The sequence below is a fragment of the Alosa pseudoharengus genome, unplaced genomic scaffold (genome assembly GCF_046254945.1).
Source record: "Alosa pseudoharengus isolate Yale_2024_CS ecotype anadromous, Long Island Sound unplaced genomic scaffold, YU_APseudo_1.1 YU_APseudo_1.1_scf_13, whole genome shotgun sequence".
Taxonomy (NCBI): Eukaryota; Metazoa; Chordata; class Actinopteri; order Clupeiformes; family Clupeidae; genus Alosa; species Alosa pseudoharengus.
In genome coordinates, this window is record NW_027468598.1 from 21,234,668 (window position 1) to 21,260,286 (window position 25,619).

General features: G+C 39.5%; 3 protein-coding genes across 4 annotated transcripts; 2 read left to right on the forward strand and 1 right to left on the reverse strand.

Moving 5' to 3' along the window:
- Nucleotides 1-90: 90 nt before the first annotated feature.
- Nucleotides 91-6,364, forward strand: tmem25 (transmembrane protein 25). 2 transcript variants are annotated; one of them, XM_076281572.1, is made up of 9 exons: nt 91-247; nt 1,801-1,920; nt 2,099-2,452; nt 2,706-2,996; nt 3,622-3,747; nt 4,075-4,108; nt 4,356-4,459; nt 4,923-5,009; nt 5,378-6,364. In XM_076281572.1, exons 2-9 carry the CDS (start codon nt 1,839-1,841, stop codon nt 5,449-5,451), a joined length of 1,152 nt encoding a protein of 383 aa, XP_076137687.1. In that variant the 5' UTR covers nt 91-247; nt 1,801-1,838; the 3' UTR covers nt 5,452-6,364. The 2 variants fall into 2 exon arrangements, with proteins under 2 accessions (XP_076137687.1, XP_076137688.1); XM_076281573.1 differs by having other exon boundaries at nt 2,105-2,452.
- A 2,699-nt stretch (nt 6,365-9,063) lies between these two features.
- On the forward strand, nt 9,064-13,326 carry LOC143121865 (T-cell surface glycoprotein CD3 gamma chain). Its single transcript, XM_076282512.1, has 6 exons — nt 9,064-9,220; nt 10,054-10,127; nt 10,728-10,949; nt 11,299-11,439; nt 11,672-11,724; nt 11,854-13,326. The coding sequence occupies exons 2-6, from the start codon at nt 10,076-10,078 to the stop codon at nt 11,908-11,910; spliced, it is 525 nt and encodes a 174-aa protein (XP_076138627.1). The 5' UTR covers nt 9,064-9,220; nt 10,054-10,075; the 3' UTR covers nt 11,911-13,326.
- A 577-nt stretch (nt 13,327-13,903) lies between these two features.
- On the reverse strand, nt 13,904-18,893 carry LOC143121866 (T-cell surface glycoprotein CD3 epsilon chain-like). Its single transcript, XM_076282513.1, has 5 exons — nt 18,681-18,893; nt 18,235-18,450; nt 17,875-18,009; nt 15,414-15,475; nt 13,904-15,284 (listed from the first exon to the last, which is right to left on the reverse strand). The coding sequence occupies exons 1-5, from the start codon at nt 18,757-18,759 to the stop codon at nt 15,225-15,227; spliced, it is 552 nt and encodes a 183-aa protein (XP_076138628.1). The 5' UTR covers nt 18,760-18,893; the 3' UTR covers nt 13,904-15,224.
- Nucleotides 18,894-25,619: the final 6,726 nt, after the last annotated feature.

Sequence of the window (25,619 nt, forward strand, 5' to 3'; positions counted from 1 at the left end):
TTCACTCAGAGTGGTGGCAGCATGACTGCCTGCGTCAGCCGGTAAGCGGGAAACCGCTGCTGCAGTTCAGCCTGCCTCTGTTTCTGTGTGTGTGTGTGTGTGTATGTAGCAGTGCCCCCCTTGCCTGTGTGAGCCAGAGGGGGACGCTTCTCTCCCGGGTAGCCCAGCATACATGGATCAAACGCTGGCTGGCTTTCACCTTCAGCAGCCGTCCGTGCCGAGGTACTGTACCAGCATCACGGACATGGTGAGGAGAGGAGAGGAGGCAGGAGGCTTATTTCTGCATCTGTCTTTTAGTGTGTGTATGTTGTGTGTGTATGCCGTTGTGTGTGTGTGTTTGTGCCTGATCACAGAGAGTGCACTGCATATTGTGAGTCTTTGCCAGGAATTTTGGTGGGCTATTGCATCCCTGGATGCTGTGGCATAAACATCTGTATTTGAAGAGACGCTGTCATCTGTTACGGCAGGGTAGTGCTGGCTTAGCTTGATGTATTTGATAACCTGAGCCTCTGCACTACTGAGTAATGCTGGAGCGTGTAGCTGTTAGTGTGTCACAGTGATCATATGTGTGTGTGTGTGTGTATGCAAGTGGTTCTGCACCAGCTGCTCTGTATTTGTCTGCTGAAATGTGATACACACGATCTAGCCTTAGTTCCCTAAGCAGTGCTAGCTACCGCTAGCCTCTATCAGTAGCCATCAGTCCACACTTCCTCTGTCATCAGAACCAGAGCAAAGGCATCCACTCAGCAAACTGTTAATGGGGCTGATTGGGATTGGAGCTGCGTGCCTGTTCTAGAGCTGATGCCCTCTACAATGGGCAGCAAAACAGCCTGATCCAGGATTTAATCTGACGTTTAAAACAGGGAGAAGAGCATTAAAAATGCACCAGCTCACTCACTCATTCACCCAGATACACAAACACTCTCACACAGACCACCACATCACCAGTGTCATGTGATGATGAGTGCAAGGAGAGGTTGCTCATAAAAAGGTGTATTTGATTTTAACCGGGGCTGGGCCAAGTCAGCGTGTGCTGGCTGGGTGCCCAGCTGCTTATTGCACATAAATCATAGACAGCCGCTGAATTTTTTAAGACCCCCAGAAGCCGAAAGCATTTTTTGGTGAGCGGGAGTGTGTGTATCTATAAGTATAGGCTGTTGCCGTCAGCTAATTTCACACAGATGATCTTATCTGATTGTGGTTTTCTGTAGCACAAACGCTCAACAGAATGTTTCACCAATCCCCTGTTGGTTACAGAGACAACTATCATGTGTGGTGTTGGTTAGAGGCACCTCATATCCCTCTGTGCCACAGACAAGAAATGTTTGTTTTGACACCTCTAGTTGCAAATGTTTTTTTGTTTGTTTGTTTAAACACTTTTAAACCTAAAATAATGGATGAACTCAGGACATAAAGTCTCACTAGTGTTATTCTGTTCCTCTCCTAGGTGTTTTATAGCTTTAATAATTTGCCTCACATTTTCTCTGATCCTCCAGAGTAACATCTTTATGGCAGGTTTTGTAATCATTATCAACAACAAAGACTGCAACTGTGCCTTCAATGTGCTGACTGACCCAGATTTTTGTGTTGTGCTGCATTGCTGGCGGTGCATATGGTCTATTTTCAGGACTCACTATATTAACTGAGTTAAACACAGAACAGTGGTCATGTAGTAGTTCACCTGTAAACTACCCATAAAGATCTACGTACTCTGTGACTGTCAATTGCTCTAGAAGTTCTCTTCACCTTGAGGGTCTCTTACCTGTCTTGTATGCTTTCCATCCAACTCATCTTGAATAGCTGTGGGCTGAAGAGTGGCATTGCCTGTGAGGGGTATAATGCATTGTGGGGATTGTAGGCCAGGAGCAGGCACTATGCTCTTGGTTTTGGTCCTGCACACCTTTACCTGGGCATGGACAGGTAAGGTTTAACCCTCAACTCTCAACACATTACCTTCCATTTTTTGTACTGCCAATGGAGGTGTCAGTGCTTATTCTCAACAGTTTGCTTAACACACTGTTGTTTTGTCAATATCTATCTTGCACAGTTTGTAGGTATTATTAGAAGTAGAAGTGAGAAATAAGATTTCACTCTTAAGATACAGGAGCGATTGAACATGGCCCTCGAATCGACGGGAAGCGCCGCTCGACAGTCACCCTGCAGGAGAACAACACGCGGCAGTTCAACTGCCAATCAGACGGATGGAACTCTCAAGCCCCGCCCCTGCTCACCTGGTACCTGAACGGGCAGCGCCAGAGGCAGCCGGCGAGCGATGGCCCGGATCGGCTGGTGGTCAAGGTGCCGGGGCAGTCGTGGGTCCAGAGGAAGAACCCCCGGCGCAACAGCACCTTCTCTCTGAAGGCTCGGCGATGGGACAGGGAGCTGGTGTGTGCCACCTCCAACCCGGCCAGTGGGGAGAGCTACAACGCCACGGTCGTGCTCAATGTGCAATGTGAGTGGACCATGCTGGACCTCCCAGTGATGCTAAACAGGGATGTGGCAAGTCATATGATATGGGGTCAGATGAGATACATCACTGATTGCAATGTGTGAATGTGAGGCATTGTATTGTCATTTTGTCTTGAAATACAATATAAGAATGCAAGTATCTGGGTCAATTTGATAACAGGAAATAATAATACATTTCTATTATTATTCTTATTGTTATGATTATTATATCAGTAATGCATTCCTTCCTCCTCCAGTCCAGCCTGAGATTCTGCGAGTGAATGCCCACTACAGCGACACGTCCGATCCTGGCCTTTCTCTGGTGCTCTTCGCTCTGGTGCGCTCCAACCCCCCCGCCACCATCACCTGGGTGGACCAGTCCGGCCAGCAGGTGGCCAACACCTCCGACTTCCTCATCCTGGACTCGGAGAGCTACCCCTGGCTGTCCAATCACACGCTGCGGGTCGCCCAGAGCAGCCTGGCGGGCAACGTGTCCGTGAACGCCAACAACAGCGTGGGTGCTGCACAGAGCAACCTCACTCTCTCCGGTCAGTCCTCGCTGTCATCTGCCGGAAATGTAAAAGGCCTCCTTCATGTCCCGTGCAACACTGTGCGAATTAATTGAATCAAGTTCATAGCTGTCCAAGACCAGAGGAAGTGCTGATCTCTTTCTCCCCCTTTTAAATCCCTTTTACAGTGTCTCTCTTGCCTTGTGAAGGTAGCTTTGACATTCTAGAAGTAAACAAAACAAAACATTAAACCCAGGGATGACCGGAGCACTCAGAGAACTTTTTAACTTTTTTATTGTGGTGCACAATTGACTGACGCAGTGCGTCGAAACGTCAGTCGATTGTGCACCACAATAAAAAAGTAAAAAAGTTCTCTGAGTGCTCCGGTCATCCCTGGGTTTAGTCTGAAGTGGCCCAGCCAGTCTCTCTGACCCTTTGGTCCTGGACTGTGAGCACCGAAAAGGCTTGAGCGCAAGTGACACCTGTCTTACAAAAAAAAAACATTGTCTCTGAGCTTTGTTTTCCCCTTACAGCCAAAAATTTGCCTTTGCATTTTAGTAAAATGAGGTTCTCCTTCCTCGTGCTTTGTTTTATTTGACTTGCACAAGGGTGTATCTTCCCATCATCCTCACGATCCTGTCCTCCTGTGCATACTGCTCCCCAGAGTTCCTGCAGTCCCGCGTGGAGGTGCCAGTGCTGGGCATCGTGACAGGGGGAGTCCTCGGCTTCGTCACCCTCCTCATCCTCACTCTCATAGTGCTCTGTCTGCTCCACAAAGGAAAAGACGTGGGTGAGAACCTGTAAACGTCTCTGTAGTGTGCAGTTCTCTCCTCAAGGCCCTTTAACATATTCCTTTTCATCCTCTAGGGCAGGTCTCTTATTCGCAGATAAATGAATGAAAGGCACCTCAAAGTATCAACATCTACAAACGACAAAGAAACAATTATCTATTAGTGTTGTTTAGATGCATATTAGACTGGGGCAAGAAACACTGATGGTACATTTCAAATCCTGAAAGGTGCATCAGCACTGAAATGTATGGTGTCATAGGTAATGCATAGTGTGGTCATGTGATCAGTTTGGCTGACATTTGATACTTGTTTTTTTCCTTCTGCAGAGGAGCCAATGGAGCTAACGCTATCCACAAAATGGTAACGTGCCAAACCATTAATATAACATTATAGCATGAATAAGCAACTTTACCTGCATTCCTCGCACTTCTTGTTTCTTTTTGTCAATTATCAATATACTGTACTACTATCAGCCATTTTTTTCTTTTGCCATACTTTATCATTTAAATCATTTTGAGATTTGTAGTAGGTGGTATATTGTTATTCATTTACCATGTCTGAATATGATTTCTTCCTTAATCTGTCTGACTGCGTGTGTTTGTTCCAGCACGGACTCATCTAAAGTGCCGGTTGATGGAGTGTATCTGCCCCGGGAGAACATGTCTTTGCCCTCGCACGTCCAGCTCAACGACATGAGCTCTCTGTGTAAGGGTACGTGTCAGGACCAGGCCCCTGGAGCCTCAACATTCAGCCCAGGCTGACGCTCAAAATGAGAAACTGGGCAGCATCCCTATGTTCCCCGGGTCCTATGTTCCCCGCTCGGGGTTAGGGTTAGGGTCCTATGTTCCCCGGTCCCATACAAAGTGGGGAACATAGGACCCGGGGAACATAGGTACGCTCCCATTTAGGGTAGCCTACACATAACAGTTAATAGCAAACAAACTAGCAATGTTGAGTTTGCCCTATTATTGGTCCTATTGCCTCCTATTGATCACTGTTTTTACCCCTATATGTAAAACATGCTTTCAGACCATATTTATTAGTCATAGTGACTGTCCCAAGTCTGCAACTCTTATTAGTATTCCTGTTAATGTACAGATGAACCCAGGCAATGGCTCACTAATGGATTATGCTATGAGTAGTAGCCCTGAGTGTGTGTGTGTTGTGTGTGCAGCACGTCAGGACAACAAGCACAACCCAGGGGAGAAGAAGGTGGGTGAGGAGGAGGAGGAGGACCTGTCTGAAGCCTATGCAGCCAGAGGTGAGGAGAGTGCTTGAGTGCTCTCTGCAGGCTGAAGTACTATTGCACCTACTGTGTGTGTGTGTGTGTGTGTGTGTGTGTGTGTGTGTGTGTGTGTGTGTGTGTGTGTGTGTGTGTGTGTGTGTGTGTGTGTGTGTGTGTGTGTGTGTGTGTGTGTGTGTGTGTGTGTGTTTTGTGTGGTTATGTTTGTATGTTTTTATGTTTGTGTGTGTGTGTGTGTGCGCGCGTGTGTGTGTGCTTGTGAGTGTGTGTGTGTGTGTGACGTTTTGTATGTTTGTGTGTATGTGTGTATGGGGGGGGGGGGGGGTGTATGAGTATGTGCATCCACACATGCACTCATACTTGCCTGCCTATCTGTTTGTGTGCAGGTTTTGCCAGATATCCAATGGTTGGATACATCTACAAGGTGAACAGCGTAAGCAGTGAAGAGATCTGGCTCTGATGTCCAGCTCCAGCAGCAATAGACTGACCTCGCCTCGTCCTCATCCTCACAGTCTCTTTATCTGATGAAGCGTTCATTCCTGTCCAGAGGTGCGTTCAAATTCGGAAAACATAGGCGAACGTTTGCAAACGGTTTTCCGTTAGCCTAGAGTTTTCGGCGAACGTTTGCGTACAATCGCAGATAGTCTGAGGTGGTAGTTCTCCACGAACATACAGTTGAACTTGACATGAGTTTGACGAGGGCAACAATGCATTTACCGTTACAATGGAATGTTAACACCAAATCATTCATATTTAACTGTTCAAAGAAAACATGTTCACCACGAAGGTTCGCCACTGTTTGCCAAATTTGAACGCATCTCAGTACAGAGCCCACTACGTGCATCCTGAAGAAGATGGTCACTGGTAGGTCATACAGGTAACAGCCAGTATAAACACACACACACACACACATTTTCAGGGACCAGTACTCTTGTTGGAGGTCCAGTCTTCATGTGGTTCTCGTGTGTTGGTCTAACTGTCTGACTCTCCTCTGTGTCACGGGGAAGATCCATTCTATACCCCTGACTATTGCCCAGGGAGTGTCTGGTATGTTTGGGGGCTGTGATCACAGACATTACATTTGCCTTCCTCTTTCACAGTCTGTCTGTACTCATACTTAAACAAGAAGCCTATGTGCTGCTCTATGGAATGCAATGTAGTTTGTGCAATCTAAGAGAATGTCCAGTATTATAGTTGAATAAATCTCAAAAGATATATTTGTACAAAAAATATATAAATCCTATAGCAGAGACTGAAATGATAAGTATTTCTATATGTACATGTACGTACACTGTATATGTATGTATATTTATATGCATATGTTGAAGTATATTACTATATGTATGTAACCTAAATAAAGAGGACTATGAGAATCTTTAGCTTGTTATTTTATATTTTCTTCAGCAGGGGGCATCAGTACGCACTTTATCTAATAACTATTGACCTAATAAATGAGTAGTACATTTTCAAGTGCCATCCATTTTACAGTTTTTTCTGATTGCTTAAGCACATTTTTTGTAACAATGGCTTTTTTTTGCAAAACTCTTCACACAAATAGGAAAATCTTTCACCAATCAGCAAAACATTGTAGTTCTCTTGCAAAAGCTAACACACCTTGCTTAACTCTTTCTTACCTTCGTAAAAATTATGTTTTCATATCAAACAGTAAACTACACACTGATGGTCTGAATAAAAAACACATCTGGCTTTTGCTTTCTCTGTGCACAAGGTAGACTGTCAGTTTGAGGTCATACTTTTGTCATAGTTCTGTAAACCAGTGTTTTTCAACCTTTTTTGTGCCACGGCACACTTTTGACACTTAAAATGTCCCACGGCACACTAACATCCTGTGTGAAGAAAAAATAAACATACCATAGCCTAAAATTTCAAATAATACACAGATATGGCCTTATTATGGCTTCTATGCAAGACCTGCTCAATAAAACAAGCGCCCTCTGTTTCATTTGTAGGTGACTATATCTAATTTAATTGTTGTTATGAACTGGATATGTGATGATTCTGTGAATACTGGATATGGGGCCCCCGTTGTACAATGCCTGCATACCACAAATAGTGCAATCATACAATCAATAAAAGCATGTGGTTATAAATTCTTTGATGCAACAGTTGCTTTTCTGGACCAGTGAGTGACATTTGGGTAATTTTCTGCGGCACACCTGATGAGCTCTCACGGCACACTAGTGTGCCCCGGCACAGTGGTTGAAAAACACTGCTGTAAACATACAGGGATCCAAACTTCAAGTATTGGTGTTTATTTACACACATCAAAACAAACACAAGTGTGTTTTTCCAAGTCAAAACACAAAATAGCAATTTCACTGAGACAAAACATATCAGTCTACATCGGGTCGTCTCTCAAAATTTCGTCTACATCACATGCAATGTCCTAGTCCAAGGCACCGGTAAAAATATTCTGGAATGATGTATCCAGGCCTGACATGACAATATCCCCACATGTAGACCTTCCTCTTCCCCCTCCTCGTCCTCCTCTTGCTCCTCCTTGTCCTCTTCCTCTAACTTCACCTCGTTGTCCTTGTCATCCTCTCCCTCTCACTTCTTCAACTCTGCGTCCTCTTCCTCCTCTTCTTCCTCCTATACCTCCACGTCCTATTCTTCGGCCTCCTCTAATTCTTACTCTTCTCACTCTTCCTGCTCCCTCCATTGTACCCATTGTACATGACCTGTGGCTTATTTATAGTGCTTAGGCTGATTGCAAAGTGAACTAATTATCTAAAACAGTTTTCACACGAGAAAGTGTGCCAGAGAGTTGGCAAAATAGTGTAAATAATAGCCATACATGTGTATAGATTTGTGAGGAGTGTGTTGATCATTTGGAAATTGAGTGTAACACAGTGAGTTGTGTTTACAGTTCCGCAAAAAGAGTGCTGTGCAGTGGATTGTGCCTACAGTTGTGCAAAGTGTGTGTTACAAAATTGCAAACTGAGTGCAAAGCAGTGTTTGTGCTTTTAGTTTTGTGAACTCAGTAAGTGGTTTTGCGAAGTATTAATAGTTTTACAAATTGTGCTATAAGAATCACGGTTGTGTTTAAGCATTCAGAAAAAACTGTAAATGTGTAGTACATTTTTAAGTGGCATCCATTTTAAAAATGTCACAGTGAATTGGAAAAGAGTGGACAGTTTGATAGCTATATTAAAATCCTCCACTGTGACAAGAGCTTGAATTATCAAAATCTGTATGGCTTGGATAAAAACATTAGCGGTAAAAAAAAGGTTGCTTTCCCTCACAACTAGTTAATGAAATACCTGCATGGGCTCATCCCTTCCTGGTTGGAAAGATCATGTCACTCACAGTATTGTTTTGTAATGCAACTATGCTGACACAGTGCTGTGTTGCCTTCTTGTTTACAGCACCAACTTCTGTGGCATGTGTGTTGTGTGGGTGCTCAATTGCACACTTGTTCTCAAGAGTGTGTGTGTGTGTGTGTGTGTGTGTGTGTGTGTGTGTGTGTGTGTGTGTGTGTGTGTGTGTGTGTGTGTTTCTGAGAGAAAGAAGCTTATACAGGTGCTACTAGTGGGTCACAGGCGCTGCTGTGGTCTACAGTTATCTTGCAGGAAGCTGTTGGTGAGGAGATGAGCTTGTTTTTCTTTCTGGAGCAAAAGTCTGGATCTGCACTGCACCCAGTAAACTACTACCAGGCCCTCATCACCAACTCTTACACTAGGCATGGAAGTAGAGAGTAGAGAATACTGAGATAAGGATTCAACTCAGAAGACTCTGAAGGGTTATCCTTTAACACATAGGTATAATTGTGATCAGGTGATTATCACCTTGTAACAAAAGCATATTTAACTCTCAGCTAAACACGAAGTGCTCATCAAATGTGAAAACTACTGTGGAAAAAGTCTGTCAGGTCACTCAAAACACCTACTCTAAGCTAGAGAAGAACACATCATGGAGCGTAAATGTTCACTGCATAAAGACATGGAACTTTTCTGCTGACTGAAAAAGACAAACATGACATGATGACACACACACACACACATAACGAGATGGAGATATAAATGAACATATGATGACACATTAGACAGACACACACACACACATACACACACACACACACACACACATACACACACACACTGAGGCACCACCCGCATACACTTCCTCTCAGAGTCAGAGCAGCAGACCCAGGAGCTTCTGTGGAGCATCCAGTCAAGTACGGTTTCAACCCAACACTGGACCGAAAAGTGAGTTTTATTTGTATATACAAATACATATATATATACAAATGGTATATGTGGCATCATTTTACATGAAAGAACATATATTAAGTTATTTTCTATTATTTTGATAAATTGGTTGTCTATTGATTAATGTCAAAAAAGAAATATAATCATTGCAGAATACTCAATAACTATGTTGAACTATGTTGGACAAACTTTTATGATGTATTGAGGATATTCTGTAGGCTATGCATATTCTGGAACAATGTAATTTCATAATCAACCATAAACTTGTATGGTTGTAAAATGGCTTCCACATATACGGAAAGTCTCTAGGAGTGTCTTCTAATGTTTAAACGTTTGATACAATTATGAGTTGATGCCTCTGTGTCAGACTAATAAAACTAAAACTAATTTAAAAACTCTGTGAGCCAAGCATATCAAATATATGATGAGCAAAATAAAAATTTAGAAAACTGCATGTAAATGCAGTATTCTGACCGTAGGATAAATGCAGCAGTACAAGTAATGTAAACAATGAAAATAAGTAAACAAGTTAGACATTGTCAGGCAGTTGTTTGGATACAATTGTCTAAAAGTAATCAAAGATAATTATTTAGTATTGGATAGTTTAGAATTAATAATGTGAATGCATCTGAACCACAGCTGTTGAATATGTCAAGACGGTGTCTACATCACTCCCCTACAAAATGGCTACAATGACAGGGAACATGGCGGCTTGTTTTAATATGTGTCTGTTGTTTAGATCAGTGTGCTGTTCAGCCAGTGTGTGTTGAGCTGTGAACAATATAATGTAATAATAATTGTGCTGCTATTGTGTGTATTCCTATTTTCAGCAAAAAGGGGCAGAAATACAGAATGAGGGTGATTTTTTTCTCTTTGGGTGTCCTTCTGATTAGTACAGCTAAAGGTAAGACCAGTTGTATCTGCCATGTAAGCTATGAAAATGTTTATGAAAACCAGGGGTGTAGAGCTGAGCAAGACAAAGAAGTTAAGACCATTTATGTAAACAATGAATTGAATAAATAGCCTACCTCTGTGAAAGTAATATTTCCAGGAGGAGTAACACTGAAACACAGTCAGTGGTGTTAGCTATTACCCTTGAATATACCCTTGACTATATTGCATTTGTGGCTAAATGTTTTTTTTGTGTGTTTTTTTTTTTTTTTTTTTTTTCAAAACCTTAATCAATGCCCATTCATGAAGTGTACTGCTTTGGTTATACACCCTTGCTGAAACAACCAAATCCAAAATTCTAATCAGAAAAGCACAAAAGGCATGCAAAACAGCACAAATACATACCCCCCCCCCCCCCCCCCCCCCCACACACACACACACCCTTTCTCTATGCTACACTGTATTCAATAAAACTCATTCATTAGATACATTTAAAGCCAGTATGATTATGACAACCAAAAAAAAAGTTCAGCCTGATAGGCCAAATTACTATCACATTAACATTTTGGTGAGAGACAGCACCACCAATGTCCTTACATTGTGTGTCTTACAGGAGAATTTGGCATCACACAAGTAACAGATGGAGAAGGAATAATACTAACATGTAAAGAGGGTCATATATGGATATCTAACAAGAACGGTTTACAAACGGAGCACAATGGGACTACTCTCAAACTCCCATATCAGGATGACAGTTCTGGGGAATACGAATGTTTTAAATCAGGAGATACTGACGCTGAAAGCTCCCTGGGATCTTATCATGTTAAATTCCGAAGTGAGTATTGTGATTTAATTATAATATAACATGTGATGAATGTATACTTACATTTTTTGGTTGAGACTGTGTATACAGCACAAAACCATTTTCAACAGGGAATATTCTAGTGCAGTAATTTCCTGTGTATTAGCCGCATTGTGTATAAGCCACAGGACAGTGTTTTATGCCTGTTAAAAAAAAACCTAAAACATATTAGTATCATATTAACTGCCCCCGTGTATTAACCTCATAGCTGAAGAAATTTTGCAAGATCAATGTATAAACCGTGGCTAATAGTTAGGAAATTACGGTAGTATGTGGTATGATTGACGATGTGCGAGTTCATTAGTTGTGTAATCCTTTGCAGCCTGTGAGAACTGCATTGAGCTGGACGCAGCTGCCCTGACAGGGATCATCGTTGGCAACGTTGTGGCCAGCATCCTCATCGGAGTCGCCGTGTACTTCATCTCCACACAGTCCAACGGCCCGAGCTTCCCAAGCAACAAAGGTGAGTCTACAACAGTACAGGGATATCATATTTAAGTTATGCATTATGTTACATGGACTTTACTTATTTGCATGAGAACAAATGTAAATGTGTTTGGTCTTACATTTTGAACACCATACCCTGTTCGTACTCTGAGGTCAAATTATCATTTGGAAGCGTAAGTATTTTGCATAACCAAAAGTATATATTTTCTTATAACATGACTTACCCTCTCCCATCCCTACTGTCTCAGCTTCTAAAGAATCTGATCGAAGGAACCTGATCTCGAATGATCAAACCTATCAGGTATGGGAGATTGATTCACTTGGACTGCACAGATTACTATTTGCACTTTCTATTACATTCTATTATATTCTATTACATCTGTCTGTATCTTCACCTGTTTATGTTTGTGTTGTTTCTTTGTTCTCTCAGCCACTCGCCACTCATGGACGAGATGATTATGATGTACTCCACACAAGGAGAAGATGAGCCCTCGGTTCCCTCAACCAAGCCTTGTCAACGCAAAAGAAAATGACAAACAATATAATTTATCCTCTGGATTCAATCTCACTGAACACCAACAATTCACATACACCATATATGAATAGTCTGTCTGTCTGCCAGGGTACATTAGCCTATTTTCGGTATTTGATACGTACATATATTCAACAATAATTGCATATATAGATAACAGTGCTTTTTAAAAAAAAAAACATGTTGAAACCAATTGCACAAACAAACAAACTATACTGTAAATGCAAGTTAAAGGCCATTTTCTTGGTCATTTTTCAATGCTTCCAAAAAGGTATATCTTGTACAAATTCATATGTGTCACAGTATGGGATCCAATTTACTGCCTAATTAATTGACTGTTTTCCTCATAATAACTGAGTGAAACAATGTTTCCGTGTTGCACATTCTTCTGTTGTTCCCCACATATTCTCATGTTCTGTATGGCTGTATTTCAACTGTATTAAGTTACAAGAGTGCATTTACACTGTTTTTCAGTATATTGTCAGCAACAGCAACCACAACAGCAATATATTGTTCAGCACAAATTTGTATGTGTGACAGTGTGGGATCCATGAATTGACTGTTTTCCTCATAATAACTGAGTGAAACAATGTTTCCGTTTTGCATTTATTCTGTCTATTCCGCCTGCATTTATTAATTTAGCTGTATATTAAGATACAAGAGTGTAGCACATATTCTCATGTTCTGTATGGCTGTATTTCAACTGTATTAAGTTACAAGAGTGCAGAGTGCATTTATACTGTTGTTTAGCACATATTGTCATGTTTTGTACGGCTGTATTTTAACTGAAGAATAAGAGTCCCACTTTTTTTACATTAGCGGTGCATATAGGTACAGTCTAATACTTAATTTATTGAGGAGTAAAATGTACTCTTAATTACATGGCATTACACATTAGATCTCTTAGATTGCCTAAATGTGTAATAACATAATGTTATATGAAAACAAACGTCATTCATTCCTTATGTTTATTTTTATCAAGACACACATCTGAATGCTATAGCCTACCAGTGGTAAAGGAGAAACTTCAGTAGCTTTTATTAATTATTTGCAAATATGACTTGCCTGTTAAAAGTTGATGGCTTGCAAAATGGAAGGGAAAATTGTGACTCAAGATTTTCACAATTGGAAACATTTCTACCCACCTGTTGGAAGTTCAAATAACCAATAATGTGCCATGTCTTCCTTTAGATTACTCAATGCATCGGAGCTGTCTCATTTTCTCTCAATGTAAAGGAATGTTGTGTAATGTACAAATGACATTCTTGAATATTTTCCTGCAGTTGTGTGTTCTATGGAACTTTGTTTTTGTCACTGTTTAATGTGTGTGTCAGATTTGTTCTTGAAGAATTAAAGTCATTTAGCTCATCATGATGATCATCCACTGATTTTATCTAATGTATGCCATTTGCAGACATATTCTGTACTTTCCTTGCAGAGGAGAAGACATAAGTGATTTCATGTCACAGATTAGCTTTGCTAGTTCCATCTCTACTCGACTTTACTGAGGTTCCCCTTTGATACTCAACTTATTGCAAGCATGCAATGTTCAAACACTCAACCAACTTCCTGTGCAGTTTTCATTGTGTGTGTGTGTGTGTGTGTGTGTGCACACCCTGGTCTCCACACTCCCACGTATACGCTGTGAGCTCAAGGTGAACACGAGACGTTGAGTTGAACCACTTCTTTCGCTTCATCGTGCCCCTCTCGCTCACAAAACCACAAACATATTTAGCTATTGAACCACAGCTAATCAACCTCTTAGAGTTTTCTTTAACTGGAAAATTGTGCCTGTTATACAGCATGCAACCCTAATTCAATTCTAAATGAATGTCCGTCAGTGATGGAGAGCCAGGTTTCTTCAACATTTCTAGAATCATTACATAACCTCATATTTGTGTTGGAACAAATTTGTCTCAACTGTGCCTTAAATGAAGTACAAAGGAAGTAAAGAGAAAAGGCATTGTTTATTCCATATTATAAAAATGATGATATATACAGAAACCACTATGCTGTTGTCGAACTGATGACATTGTTTCCACTGTGTATGACAAAGAGAAAGGTCTTGTTTTTGTAATTAGTTTTTTCCACTGGTCTCATAAGCGTCATCTGCAGTAAAAACCTATTAATCATAAGCATGTGAAACTCTAAACCTCTACTATCCATGGTAATGTTTTGGCAAAACAGCTATGTAAAGTGTGAAAGGAAAAGGTGACATACAGTTGTTTAAGAAAAAGTAGATTAGTAGGAAATAAGAAAAAGACCATATGTTGCGTTTTGAAAAAACACAAAGAAGAAAACACATTGAAATACTGCATGTTGTAAACTGCAAAACCTCAACACAATCCATACCCTGAATGATACAAATAAGTACAAATAAGTAACTAATACCTGACAATTGTGTTACAAATCTATGAAACCCTGGAGGTGTTACTGCAAGATGTTTTTTGTGTATCTCCAGAAAACGTGCACTCATTTTACTAAATTGTGTGCTCAGTTTACTAGATTATGGTCTCAATCGAGCATGTTTAACCCATTTACTCCTAAAATGCCTGCTAAAAACGCCTATAGAATCCTATGGCATTCTAGACTAAATAACCTTATTTCCTGAGGGATTTCTGAAAACATACTAAAAATTGTCAACATCTACCAAAATTTAATATCTAAGCCTCTGTAGCACCTAGAAACATGACATAAAAAGTATGCTGCGCTACGCAGCATCCAGCGGGAGGGTCAATGTTGCGCTACGCAGCATCCAGCGGGAGGGTCAATGTTGCGTCATGCAGCATCCAGCGCGAATGGGTTAACTAAATAATGCGCTTGTTTCACTAAATTGTGGTCCAATTTTAATTTGATTTACTAAATTGAGCACACAATGTAGTAAAACGAGCGCACTATGTTGTAAGACGAGCACACTATGTTGTAAAACGAGCGCACTATGTTGTAAAACGAGCGCACTATGTTGTAAGACGAGCACACTATGTTGTAAAACGAGCGCACTATGTTGTAAGACGAGCGCACTATGTTGTAAGACGAGCGCACTATGTTGTAAGACGAGCACACAATATACTAAATAGTGCACACAATCTAAAATGAGACCACAATTAAGTAAAATGAGCGCTCATTCTCTCGATATACAAAAATATCTTGCAATGACACCTCCCGGGCTCTGTACAAATCCATTGGTTATCACAGAAAAAGGAACAACTGTGATGATCTGAGTAAAACTCTTGATGGAGACAGCTCCTTAGAGAAGGATTCTTGACACTTTAGCCAGTTTTATGCACTGTAGCATAAGTATCCCTGTTGCGGGTGAAATCACTGAGAGGCTGCCACAGATGAAAAAGACAGACACAAAGCACAGTACCTGTTAATGTGTGTTTAAAATATATCACATATATATATATTCATTGCATGTATGTGGACAAAGCGAAACATGTAAAGATCATGTAAAGTACCTGATAGTCTGGACTGGGCACCGGCGGACCACCGGAGCCAGCAGGGTTCCGTGCATTGGAGGCTGTGATCATAAAAAAACAAGCGATTTGACAATTTGAAATGTCGGAACAACATTGTGCAAATTAATTCAAATAAGTGTCTGAGAACAGACATGGAACTTATGGTAACTTTATTTTAGCGAACACATGTTAGCCATTAATACATAGTTAATATGTGTATGTATTAGTGCTCTGTATTAAGCACCATTGCACATTTATTTGGTCTTTATTCAACAAGTTCTTATTCTTAATCAATAGGTAATTTATTCTTGGTAAATCCGTAATAAGAAACCAGTTGATCTTGATCTCAAAGATTAGGTATATAGTATGGATCGCAAATAAAACGTTTATAAACTTCTAATTCACTAAATATGTGAGTTATTGTGACAGAATAATAACATATTAAAACAATGTATTAGAAGGCTATACATTTTCTATTTTGATCCTACTATCTAGTAATAACCTTAGATTAAGACCAACTCGTTGCTTATTCAGGATTTACCAAGAATAATTCACCTATTGAGTAATAATAAAAACTTGATGAATAGAGACCAAATAAATGTGTAATGACGCTTAATGACCTTATTGAGCACTAATACATACACATATTAGTTATTAATAATTATTATTATTAATAATAATAATAATAATAATAATAATAATAATAATAATAATACGCTTTATTTGTATAGCACCGTTCATACACAGAATGCAGCTCAAAGTGCTTTACATTTGGAACATGTAACACAATAATATATATATATATTTTTAAAGAATCAGTCATTCCTCTTCTTTGCTGTGATCGTTTATGATCCAATCAGCAACATATCAGAAATATAGAAAAGAACATGTAATACAATATTAGGAAAGAATCAGTCATTCCTCTTCGTTGCTGTGGCCATTTATGATCCAATCAGCAACATATCAGAAATACTCAGTAGTATATATAGGCTTGATGTGGACTCTAAGCGATTAGCCTTAGTATGATCTCAGTATGTGTTGTGATTGTATGACTTTATACAGACGTTTAAGAAACACAATGACCGGCAGCCTTAACCTTTAACCCCCTACAAGCATGCCATTTGGCAACGGTGGCAAGGAAAACTCCAATATTCCAGGAAGAAACCTTGAGCAGAACATGACTTAATAGGGGGAGCCCATCTGCTTCTGGCTGGCTGCAGCTCTCATAGTATGTAATAATCTGAAAAAGTAGTCTACAAGATAAATTGAGTTAACTAAAGGCTCTCTTATACAGGTATGTTTTCAGGTCTTTTTTTAAGATATTCACTGAACTCGCCTGTTTGATGCACAGAGGCAGGGTGTTCCATAGCTTTGGGGCATAATGGATAAAAGCAGGTTCTCCACTTGCTTGTGGAGCAGTTTGGGTACAATTAAAAAATTAGCATTGTAAGATCTAATTTAATGGATAATATATGTTCGCTAAAATAAAGAGTTATTGAATTTATGTCTATTTCTTTCTCCTTTAAATCCCTTATTAAGTGGGTCACTTGTATAATGGGGTAGTCTTTACTTTTCAGGAGTAAAAACACATCTCTGGGCTATGTTTTGCTGTTACAAACCCCAAACCCCAATTTTCTTTGCATTTTGGAGAACTGGACCCTGTGCCCTTCATGACACAACCCCCAACTAATTTGTACAACAGTGTAGCTCATTCAGCAATTACTTTAGCAATTAACTAATTTACTACTCAAAGTAAATGGTAACACCAAAACAAGGGGCTACATTAAGATTTTTGGAGGAAAAGATCAGGCAGTCTGCCGAGAGACCTGCCAATAGGCGGCATTGGACCATTAAACCACACAATGATCCAAAACATACAGCCAAACAAGGCAGAAATGGTTAACAGAGAACAATTTCAACATTTTAGAGTGGCCCAGCCAGCTATCTAAAAACCTCTGTCCAGAATCATTGTGGAGACACGGTAGGTATTATAAGAACCATTTTGAGAGCTGTGATGGCAAATAAAGATGTTTCCATTGATTATTTAAAAGGGTATGAATAATTTTGGACACACCATTTATCATAAAAATGTAAAAAAAAAGATGAAAACGCTTCTTTTTCTGATTCCATGTTTCTACCACATTGTCTTGCAACCTTTTGGCATGTGGCAGTGTAATTTTCAATCAGACCAAACATATTAATAAAGGGAAAATCAACATTAAATAAATATTTGCCAGGGGTATGAATAATTTTGTTCTTAACTGTACATGGGTACTCTAAACTATAATGCAGATGGTTGTTATCTATGAAAACTGAACTGTGTTGAACACACCTTTACTGTTACAGTCACAAAATGTTCAGGGTTCTTCTGGGGAAGAACCCTGAGTGGCCATTGGCTATACAGGACTATACAACTGGAGTCTGCACTGAATGTTTGTTTTGACTGTGGTTGTGGCCTTACGTTTGGGGGGTGCAGGCCCTGACTTCCTCTGGCCATAGGCGTACACGAGGAGGATGATGCCTCCAGTGATCAGCAGATCGGCACAGATGGCAGCTGCAACGACGTAAGGATCTAGTTCGTAGCAATACTCACACACTGTTGGGGATGGAATTAAAAATTACACAAATCTAACTGGTAAAGTTGACCACATTGTTAACAGTCATACTGTAAGATACTTGAGTACATTAAATCAAGGAATTCAGTTAAAAACATTCAGAGGTGACTGTGAAAGCATGTGCATATGAACAGTTCTGACATAACTCTAGTTTTGTCAACATGCGTAAAAAAAAAAGAGAAATTCCTAATGGGCAAATTGTGTACCTTTAGCTTTGATGTAGAACTTTACACTTGTTGTAGTGTCTTTCTGCTGGCAGGAATAACCGTTGGCTTTCGATATCGTATACTCTTCTGAGAATTCTTGAACATCGGTGATCGTTTCAGAATGCTTTACAAAGGTGACGGTGCTGTCATCGTTGTCAGGGTTTTCCATAGGCAGACAATGGACAGTAACATTCTTTCCAGAAAAAGACACGGATCCTAGGGAAAACATAAAAAGCACTTTTCTGTAACATCTTATAGTACAAATGACACAGGACATACAATAGGGATTTTGAAATTATGAACACGTACATTCATGCATACTTTACTGTTGTGGAAATGTCATTATGAATAAAGAACTTCATTGAATAGTGCACATTTACAGTAGGCTATAATAAAACATCATAAAAAAACAGGCAGAAGTAAAATCTATTGAAAATGGTTTGTACCTTTGTCTCCTGCTGTGACACCAACCATGACGAAAAGAAAGAAAATATTATTGAAAATATGATTTTTCATCTTGAACATAATGGACAAGGCTATTCTTCTTCGAAAAGATTATTAAGTAGTTTCTCAATTTTACTATGTTACATTTAGTATTGGAGGTCGGAAATAAATTCTTCGCCACTAGATTAACTTCTCACACTGATGGGCTCTCTGGCTTCCTCCTCTTCTTCTTCCTGTGGGAGGGGACAGTATCAGTCTCTGAGTGTTCCGACTGCCATAGATGCATGCTGCATTGAGCAATGCTATTCACATATTTAGTGAATTCATTTGCATACATTAAAAAGGGCAAGTAAATTTTCTTTTAGTATACACCTCACCATGGTGTCAAGATGGCATGTTTATTATTATTATTGTTAATATTATTATACCTCAATTACATCTAAATTTGCATTTGTATACATTTTCTTCATTACGTTTCTGCATATCAGTTAGTTCTTTTTTGGTGATAATGATAACAATACAGGCTATAAGCTTGGTATAGACGCAGTGTCCTACCAAATCTGGCATCACAGTGTTGCCAGTATGTAGCAAGACAATATAGACACAGACCAGGGACACTTGAAAATAAAAAAGGTCTAATATGTTGCTACTTGCTACAATCTCTTTACATATTGCACTGTTGTGCAATAGAGAATGTGCTGTACATTTGCTCCATCTAGTGGACAAAAATGTAATAATGGGTCAAGGCATATACAGCCAAACAATTTACTTGCAGAACACGACTGATCTCCACAAACACGAAAATAGCTATTGATAACATCCCTTGTGTTTGTCTAAATTATTTTGTGCTAAGATGGGTCAGCAAGTTCACAAAAAGAGGTTTGTTCAAGACCATAAATAATCCTCACTATGTAAATAAAGTTTACAGTTACTGTAGTGTAAAAAGGCCTAGCCCATCAGGTCATGTACTTTATGCAATGCATTCTCATCATCTTAAAACACAAAAAATAAACAGCTTCACAAACAATCTGAAACAAAAAACACTGAACGATTTGTAGTATGAGTCCCAGATGAAGGGGGCAGGCAGCTGAGTGAGGTGAGGTACCTCAGCATGAGGTAGTCCACAGTCGCACCACTGTTCTGCTTCTCAAATTCCCTCCAAAATAGCCGCATGTGATCCCTGTGAACTGTGTTGTAAACTGTTGGTCTTCTTGTCTCTTTCATGTGTAGCTAGTATGTGTTTGCAGAACACCCTGCAGATTTAACACATTTCTGATGGAATAGTGCCTGAAAGTTCCGCATAGTTGTCAGGCATGGGTCTATCAATATAATGTATAAATATCTACACTATAAGGGTACCTAGTATAAGTTTTTATAAATAGGACTTTGTGCAATGGTGCAAACTCAGTCTACCAGTCTGTTGTTGCCAGCGTCCTCTTCTATGCAGTGGTATGCTGGGGAGGAAGCACAAAGAAGAAGGATGCTGGGCGACTTGACAGGCTGGTATGGAAAGCTGGCTCTGTAGTGGGAGCTGAACTGGAGTGCATCACTTCAATATCTGACAAAAGGACCCTGAACAAACTGATCAACATCTTGGACAATGAATGTCATCCACTCTACAGCACTATTAAAAAGCAAAAGAGCTTGATCAGCTGGAGACTTCGCTCACTGCCATGCACAACAGAAAGGCTGAGGAAGTAATTTGTCCCCAGGGCCATTGAACTGTTCAATGCTTCACTAAAGGGAAGAGGAGAGATAGACTTCTCTGCATAGTCTGTCTGCCTCTCCACCCTCTCCATGTTTGAGTACTGACTGCCCACTACTGCTTTACTACTGTCCACAGCCTAATGCTTTGTGCAGCCTAAAACTACTGTTTTACTGCTACACTGTTTTTCATGCTATATTAGCACACATGACCAATGGCTTCTGCTACAATACTGAATGGCTGTAACCCTATTACCTCAACCTATTCTTGCACTGAAAGTTTTTTATATTACCTTGTCTACATTATACTTTACTCTCTTATTTGTCCATGTTTTTTATGCTGGTCTCTAGACCTTATTCTTGCACTGTTGGACTACTTTTTGCACCTTCACCATGACACTCACTCTCTTGAGCACCTCACCATGCACACAGAACCACAGGCCAGTCCCGGCCCTGTCACTGCAAGCATCTCATGCTTGATCACCCTCAAGCACACTGTGGATTTTTTAAATTTAATTTATATAGTATATTTAGTATTTAGTTTTGTTAGTTTTTCTTATCTTCTACTGTCTCTATTGTACAGTGGAGTTTGGTTATATATTTATTAGGGCTGTCAATCGATTCAAAAAAATAATCTAATTAATTACATACTCTGTGATTAATTAACCTAAATTAATCGCATATATATTTTTTGCTGTGAAAATATTTTAAATATTTAAATTCAAATGAATCATTGAATAATCAGCATTAGTGACATTAAAGTTCAAAGACTCTTTTATTATTATTTTCACTGTTTTAAATAATTGCCATAATAATCTATGATATGACCTAATATCAATTCAACTCTGGTGATATGCAAATTCCTTGCTGCAGACATTGCAGAGGACTTTATTTTCAACACTTTATTTTTTATCAACACCATCAGGCCATTTTTTAATGCTGAGGAAATAAATTCAAAAGTGCTTCGGGAAGAAGTTTTTTTTTTTCACATACAAGGCATTTCAGGCCACAGATATAACCTAGGGGACACAATGAAAATAAATTAACACTCCCCTCAATGTCAACACTTATTTCTTTGCTTTGATGTGCGACTATAGAGTTGATGAACTCTGGTGATATGCAAATTCCTTGCTGCAGACATTGCAGAGGACTTTATTTTCAACACTTTATTTTTTATCAACACCATCAGGCCATTTTTTAAAAGTAAATCTTCCAATCAATGATCCAGGCAGCACGTTTTCTTCTCTCTCCTTCATTTTACAGTCTAATTTTTACTGACTAGAACAGCTCGGGGTCAAAGGTCATACGGAATGATTAATCTGCACTAATTTTTTTAATCAGTTATTTTTTCTCAAATTAATTAATCGAAATTAATCAGTTATTTTGACAGCCCTACTTAGTATATATACTCTTTTGGTCCCGTGAGGGAAATTTGGTCTCTGCATTTATCCCAATCTGTGAATTAGTGAAACACACTCAGCACACAATGAACACACAGTGAGATGAAGCACACACTAATCCCGGCGCAGTGAGCTGCCTGCAACAACAGCGGCGCTTGGGGAGCAGTAAGGGGTTAGGTGCCTTGCTCAAGGCGGTTACAAGTCCGAAGCGCTAACCAGTAGGCCACGGCTGCCCCAACATTAAAAATGCGCTAATTTGCATACATTTAAAAAAAAAAAATCAGATTGTCTGATAAAGCCAGGCTCAACATATTTTTTTCATTTTGTTGTCATATGAGATGGGGAAATAATTACTGAGGGGTTTATGGACATCTACTTATATTATCCTGTAATTCACCTGTACCACTGTGATATGAAATTTCAAGGCCCGAAATTAGAAATGGGTGTATCTTAGGATCTAAATGTGAGAAATATAAACTAAATAGGTTTTACCATGTTTCTGGGCATGAGAAACATATCTATAGCATTGATAGCACTCTAAGAGGTCAACATCATTACGTGCAGTGAAGATCACTGGCAAAAGATCCAATGATTGGGCAAATCCAAGTACAAAATGTATCATTTCACCAAACAATTCCATATAAATATGGACATGACAAAAATGTAGGCCTACTTGAACTTGAGCTCCTATCAAAAAGCCACAACTTGAACTCCTATCACAAATCTCCAATGTAACATTAAACAGGTAACATATCAGCATTCTAAAAAGTACAGTGAAAGTTGTTGTAGAGGCCTTAGCTTTTGGGGTAAGAAAAGGCCTACAAAACAGCTGTGCAGCTTGTGCACATTAATGCTGCCTTTTTGCATTTACAGTGCCCAGTACAACCCTTTTTACAACCACAGTGCACAAGCTCATAGCAACAACCTGATGCCTCAGGGAGTGTTGTCCAACGAGGCTACCAGCCTGCATCTGTATCAATCCATCCCCAGTCTGAAGGACTTGGTATCTGTGGGATAGGAACCAAGGCAATGTTCCATATTATGTTAGCCTGGTGCATTGCTCTTTTGATGTGTTGCCTCAAAGCAGCTTGTGTAGGGGGGGTATTTTCCAGGGATCTTGACCTCTGGATAAAAAGTTGTTTCCTTGCTTCATTGACCTCTAAGCATGCACTTGTTCTGTCATAGAATGGGAACCCTGGATCTAAGTCAAATGTAAAATTCCATGACTTTTCTCTGACTTTCCCTGACAAAAAAACTGAATTTCCATGACTTAGGCCTACTATATAATAAATAGTACAATATAGCGACCAATGATTTCAGAGTACCCGCATAGAGGTCAAGAATCTTTTTTAGAGCGGGAGATGAGGCATTGAATAAACACAGTTGGGCTACTTAAGGAAGCCATACAGCTAATAGCCAGATATACACCAATTCTGTGTGGAAATGTTTTTGTATTAATGCTGCCCTACAAAGCCAAAGAGCAGTAGGCCTATCTGCAAAAATGCCAAGCTGAGAAAAACAGCTTTTTGTGTTTTTCTTACACCAAGTATAAGCATCAAATTATATTCAACAAGGGGTATAATTAGATAGATCACAGTGAGGTGAATATTAAACATTTTGTTTTTTGACATTTAGGCAAAATTTGGTAGTTTTATAGGCTATACTGCGCTTTGCCTTTGCATTACTGCTTATACTTACGTGACCATACAATAACATTTTGCAGTAAGTGTAACAAGTGATCATAATCACTCAGTTTTTATATTAATTGAGGAGGTACTTATAAACATTTATGTTAAAATGTAACAAAATCAATCGGGTATTCTTGTAGACTTTCATGTCAAGAAATATTGCATTGCTGCACACCAAAACCTAACCTTTGCACACTGCTGCTTATATTTATTAAAGTATATGTTAATTACTTTTTGTAAAATCTGACTGAATTGAATATGATACTTTCACTGGCATTTAATATTGTAAGACTGTATCATGATAGACACCTAATGTGTGTGTGAATGTGAATGGTAGTGTGCCTTTTTAGAAGAAAGTCCAGGGCCTTTCTTTAGTCCCAGTCTGTCCCTGCGCAAACACACACACACCCTATTAGAGTAAGGCCAAGTGAAACAAAGGCAGAATGCCGTAATGGCAATTGAAATCAAGGCAGTAAGGGCAGATACTGCACTCTGCCTTGGTTTCAATCTACTTTTCTATAGAAACTGCAAACTAAAAATGTAAATTTAGCTAAGAAATGTATTAGGTAGCCATATGACATTTTAACAGATTGAAGAACAGATCATGTACTTCTTATTTGTGCAAAACATTTTTTTTTGAAAAAGTGCAAATACTGCTCTTAGCCTTTGTAGGGCAGAATGTATTTTGGCAAGTATATTTTAAACTGATACAACAAAATTCCCTGATATTCCATGACTGTGCTCCAAAAATGATCAAATTCCCTGACTTTCCATGTCTGGAATAGACTTTCTAAAATTCCATAATATTCCAGAAATTCCATGACCCGTGATCAGCACCACAAAACGTTCTAGTTGAGACAAGGTAAGATCACTCAACTCTTGTGGCATATGCAACATTTTATGGAAAGCCTCTGTAACTTCTGGATATACACGCCATGTATCCCAGACAGTCTTTTTACCACGGCCACTGAATGCAGATGTTGTATCACAGCCAGTGAAAGCATGAAATGCTAGCAGTGCAGAACCAGTGGAAGGACCCAGTGCAGTAACCACATTGTGAATGCATATATAACAGAAATGGCTTCCAGTTCCAAAGGCAATCAATATTTCTTCTTCAATTGAAGAACTGAGTCTGCGGTTTATCGCTCTGTGCTGTTGGACAGTCAAAGGAGAAAGTGAGAGAGCAGCACACGACCTTTTAGGTTCCCAAGTGCCGGAACTTCTGAAACCACACCCATTGCCCCACCCTGTAACCCAGAAAATAAGATCCTGTTTACACGAAGGGAAAACGCAGATATTTCAACATGGTTTGGCCTCTCATTTACACGAAAATCACAAAAACTATTTGGAAAACTCCAGAAACCGGCGTTTTTGCATTGTGACATGTTGGTCTCTCGTTTGTTTCGAATCTCTGATTGGCCACCTGTTTGCTCGAAGTGTTCATGTCACCCTTCCCCTGCTGTTTTTATCATTATTGCCCCCGACTAAATACCCTGCTATATATATGCAGGATAACAGAAGTAGATGTTTTGCCAGTGATCTTCACTGCACTTAATGATGTTGACCTCTTAGAGTGCTATCAATGCTATAGAGGAGTTCCTCATGCCCAGAAACATGGAACAAGTTTCATGGTGATATCTATTATTTACATTTTTTACCCCATTCACCTGTAGTGTCACAACATATTACAGAGGTCAGTGACCTCTATCTGACCTCAGAGGTCAAACTGAGAATGCCTCCAGATCTAAAATTAAAGCTTAGGTCATCAAGAACAAACCCTAAAAGTTTCATGCTTCTTTCACAAAAAGCAAGATCATCCCTAATTTTAAGAGCTTAACAGCCCCACTACGAGAAAACAGTAAGGAAATTGCCAATACTGCATAGTTTACCTTTAATACCATAATATCAATGCATTGGGAACACTGCACATTCAATTTCAAATCAAAACATGACCAAAATTGATCACGTTTGTGTTAATACCTTTACAGAAAGTGAAGAAAAAGTAGGCCTAATGTTAGGCTGTTCAAAAAAATAGCAGTTTGCACTTTTCCTTACAAAGTCAAACATTTACTGTAGAAACTGAAAAATGTCAAGATTTTGCTTTACATTGAATCACTGCACTAATATCTAGTTGCATAGGAAACTTGTG

Excerpts from the sequence above, each read along its gene's own strand:
- LOC143121865 (XM_076282512.1), top strand. The coding sequence starts at position 10,076 with ATGAGGGTGATTTTTTTCTCTTTGGGTGTCCTTCTGATTAGTACAGCT. Across the intron at positions 10,950-11,298 it reads TTATCATGTTAAATTCCGAA|CCTGTGAGAACTGCATTGAG; the intron begins GTGAGTATTGTG and ends AATCCTTTGCAG. Across the intron at positions 11,725-11,853 it reads CGAATGATCAAACCTATCAG|CCACTCGCCACTCATGGACG; the intron begins GTATGGGAGATT and ends TTGTTCTCTCAG.
- LOC143121866 (XM_076282513.1), bottom strand. The coding sequence starts at position 18,759 with ATGTTCAAGATGAAAAATCATATTTTCAATAATATTTTCTTTCTTTTC. Across the intron at positions 18,451-18,680 it reads TGTCACAGCAGGAGACAAAG|GATCCGTGTCTTTTTCTGGA; the intron begins GTACAAACCATT and ends TGTTTTCCCTAG. Across the intron at positions 15,476-17,874 it reads AGGGCCTGCACCCCCCAAAC|CCTCCAATGCACGGAACCCT; the intron begins GTAAGGCCACAA and ends TTATGATCACAG.
- tmem25 (XM_076281572.1), top strand. The coding sequence starts at position 1,839 with ATGCATTGTGGGGATTGTAGGCCAGGAGCAGGCACTATGCTCTTGGTT. Across the intron at positions 2,453-2,705 it reads GGTCGTGCTCAATGTGCAAT|TCCAGCCTGAGATTCTGCGA; the intron begins GTGAGTGGACCA and ends TTCCTCCTCCAG. Across the intron at positions 3,748-4,074 it reads CCACAAAGGAAAAGACGTGG|AGGAGCCAATGGAGCTAACG; the intron begins GTGAGAACCTGT and ends TTCCTTCTGCAG.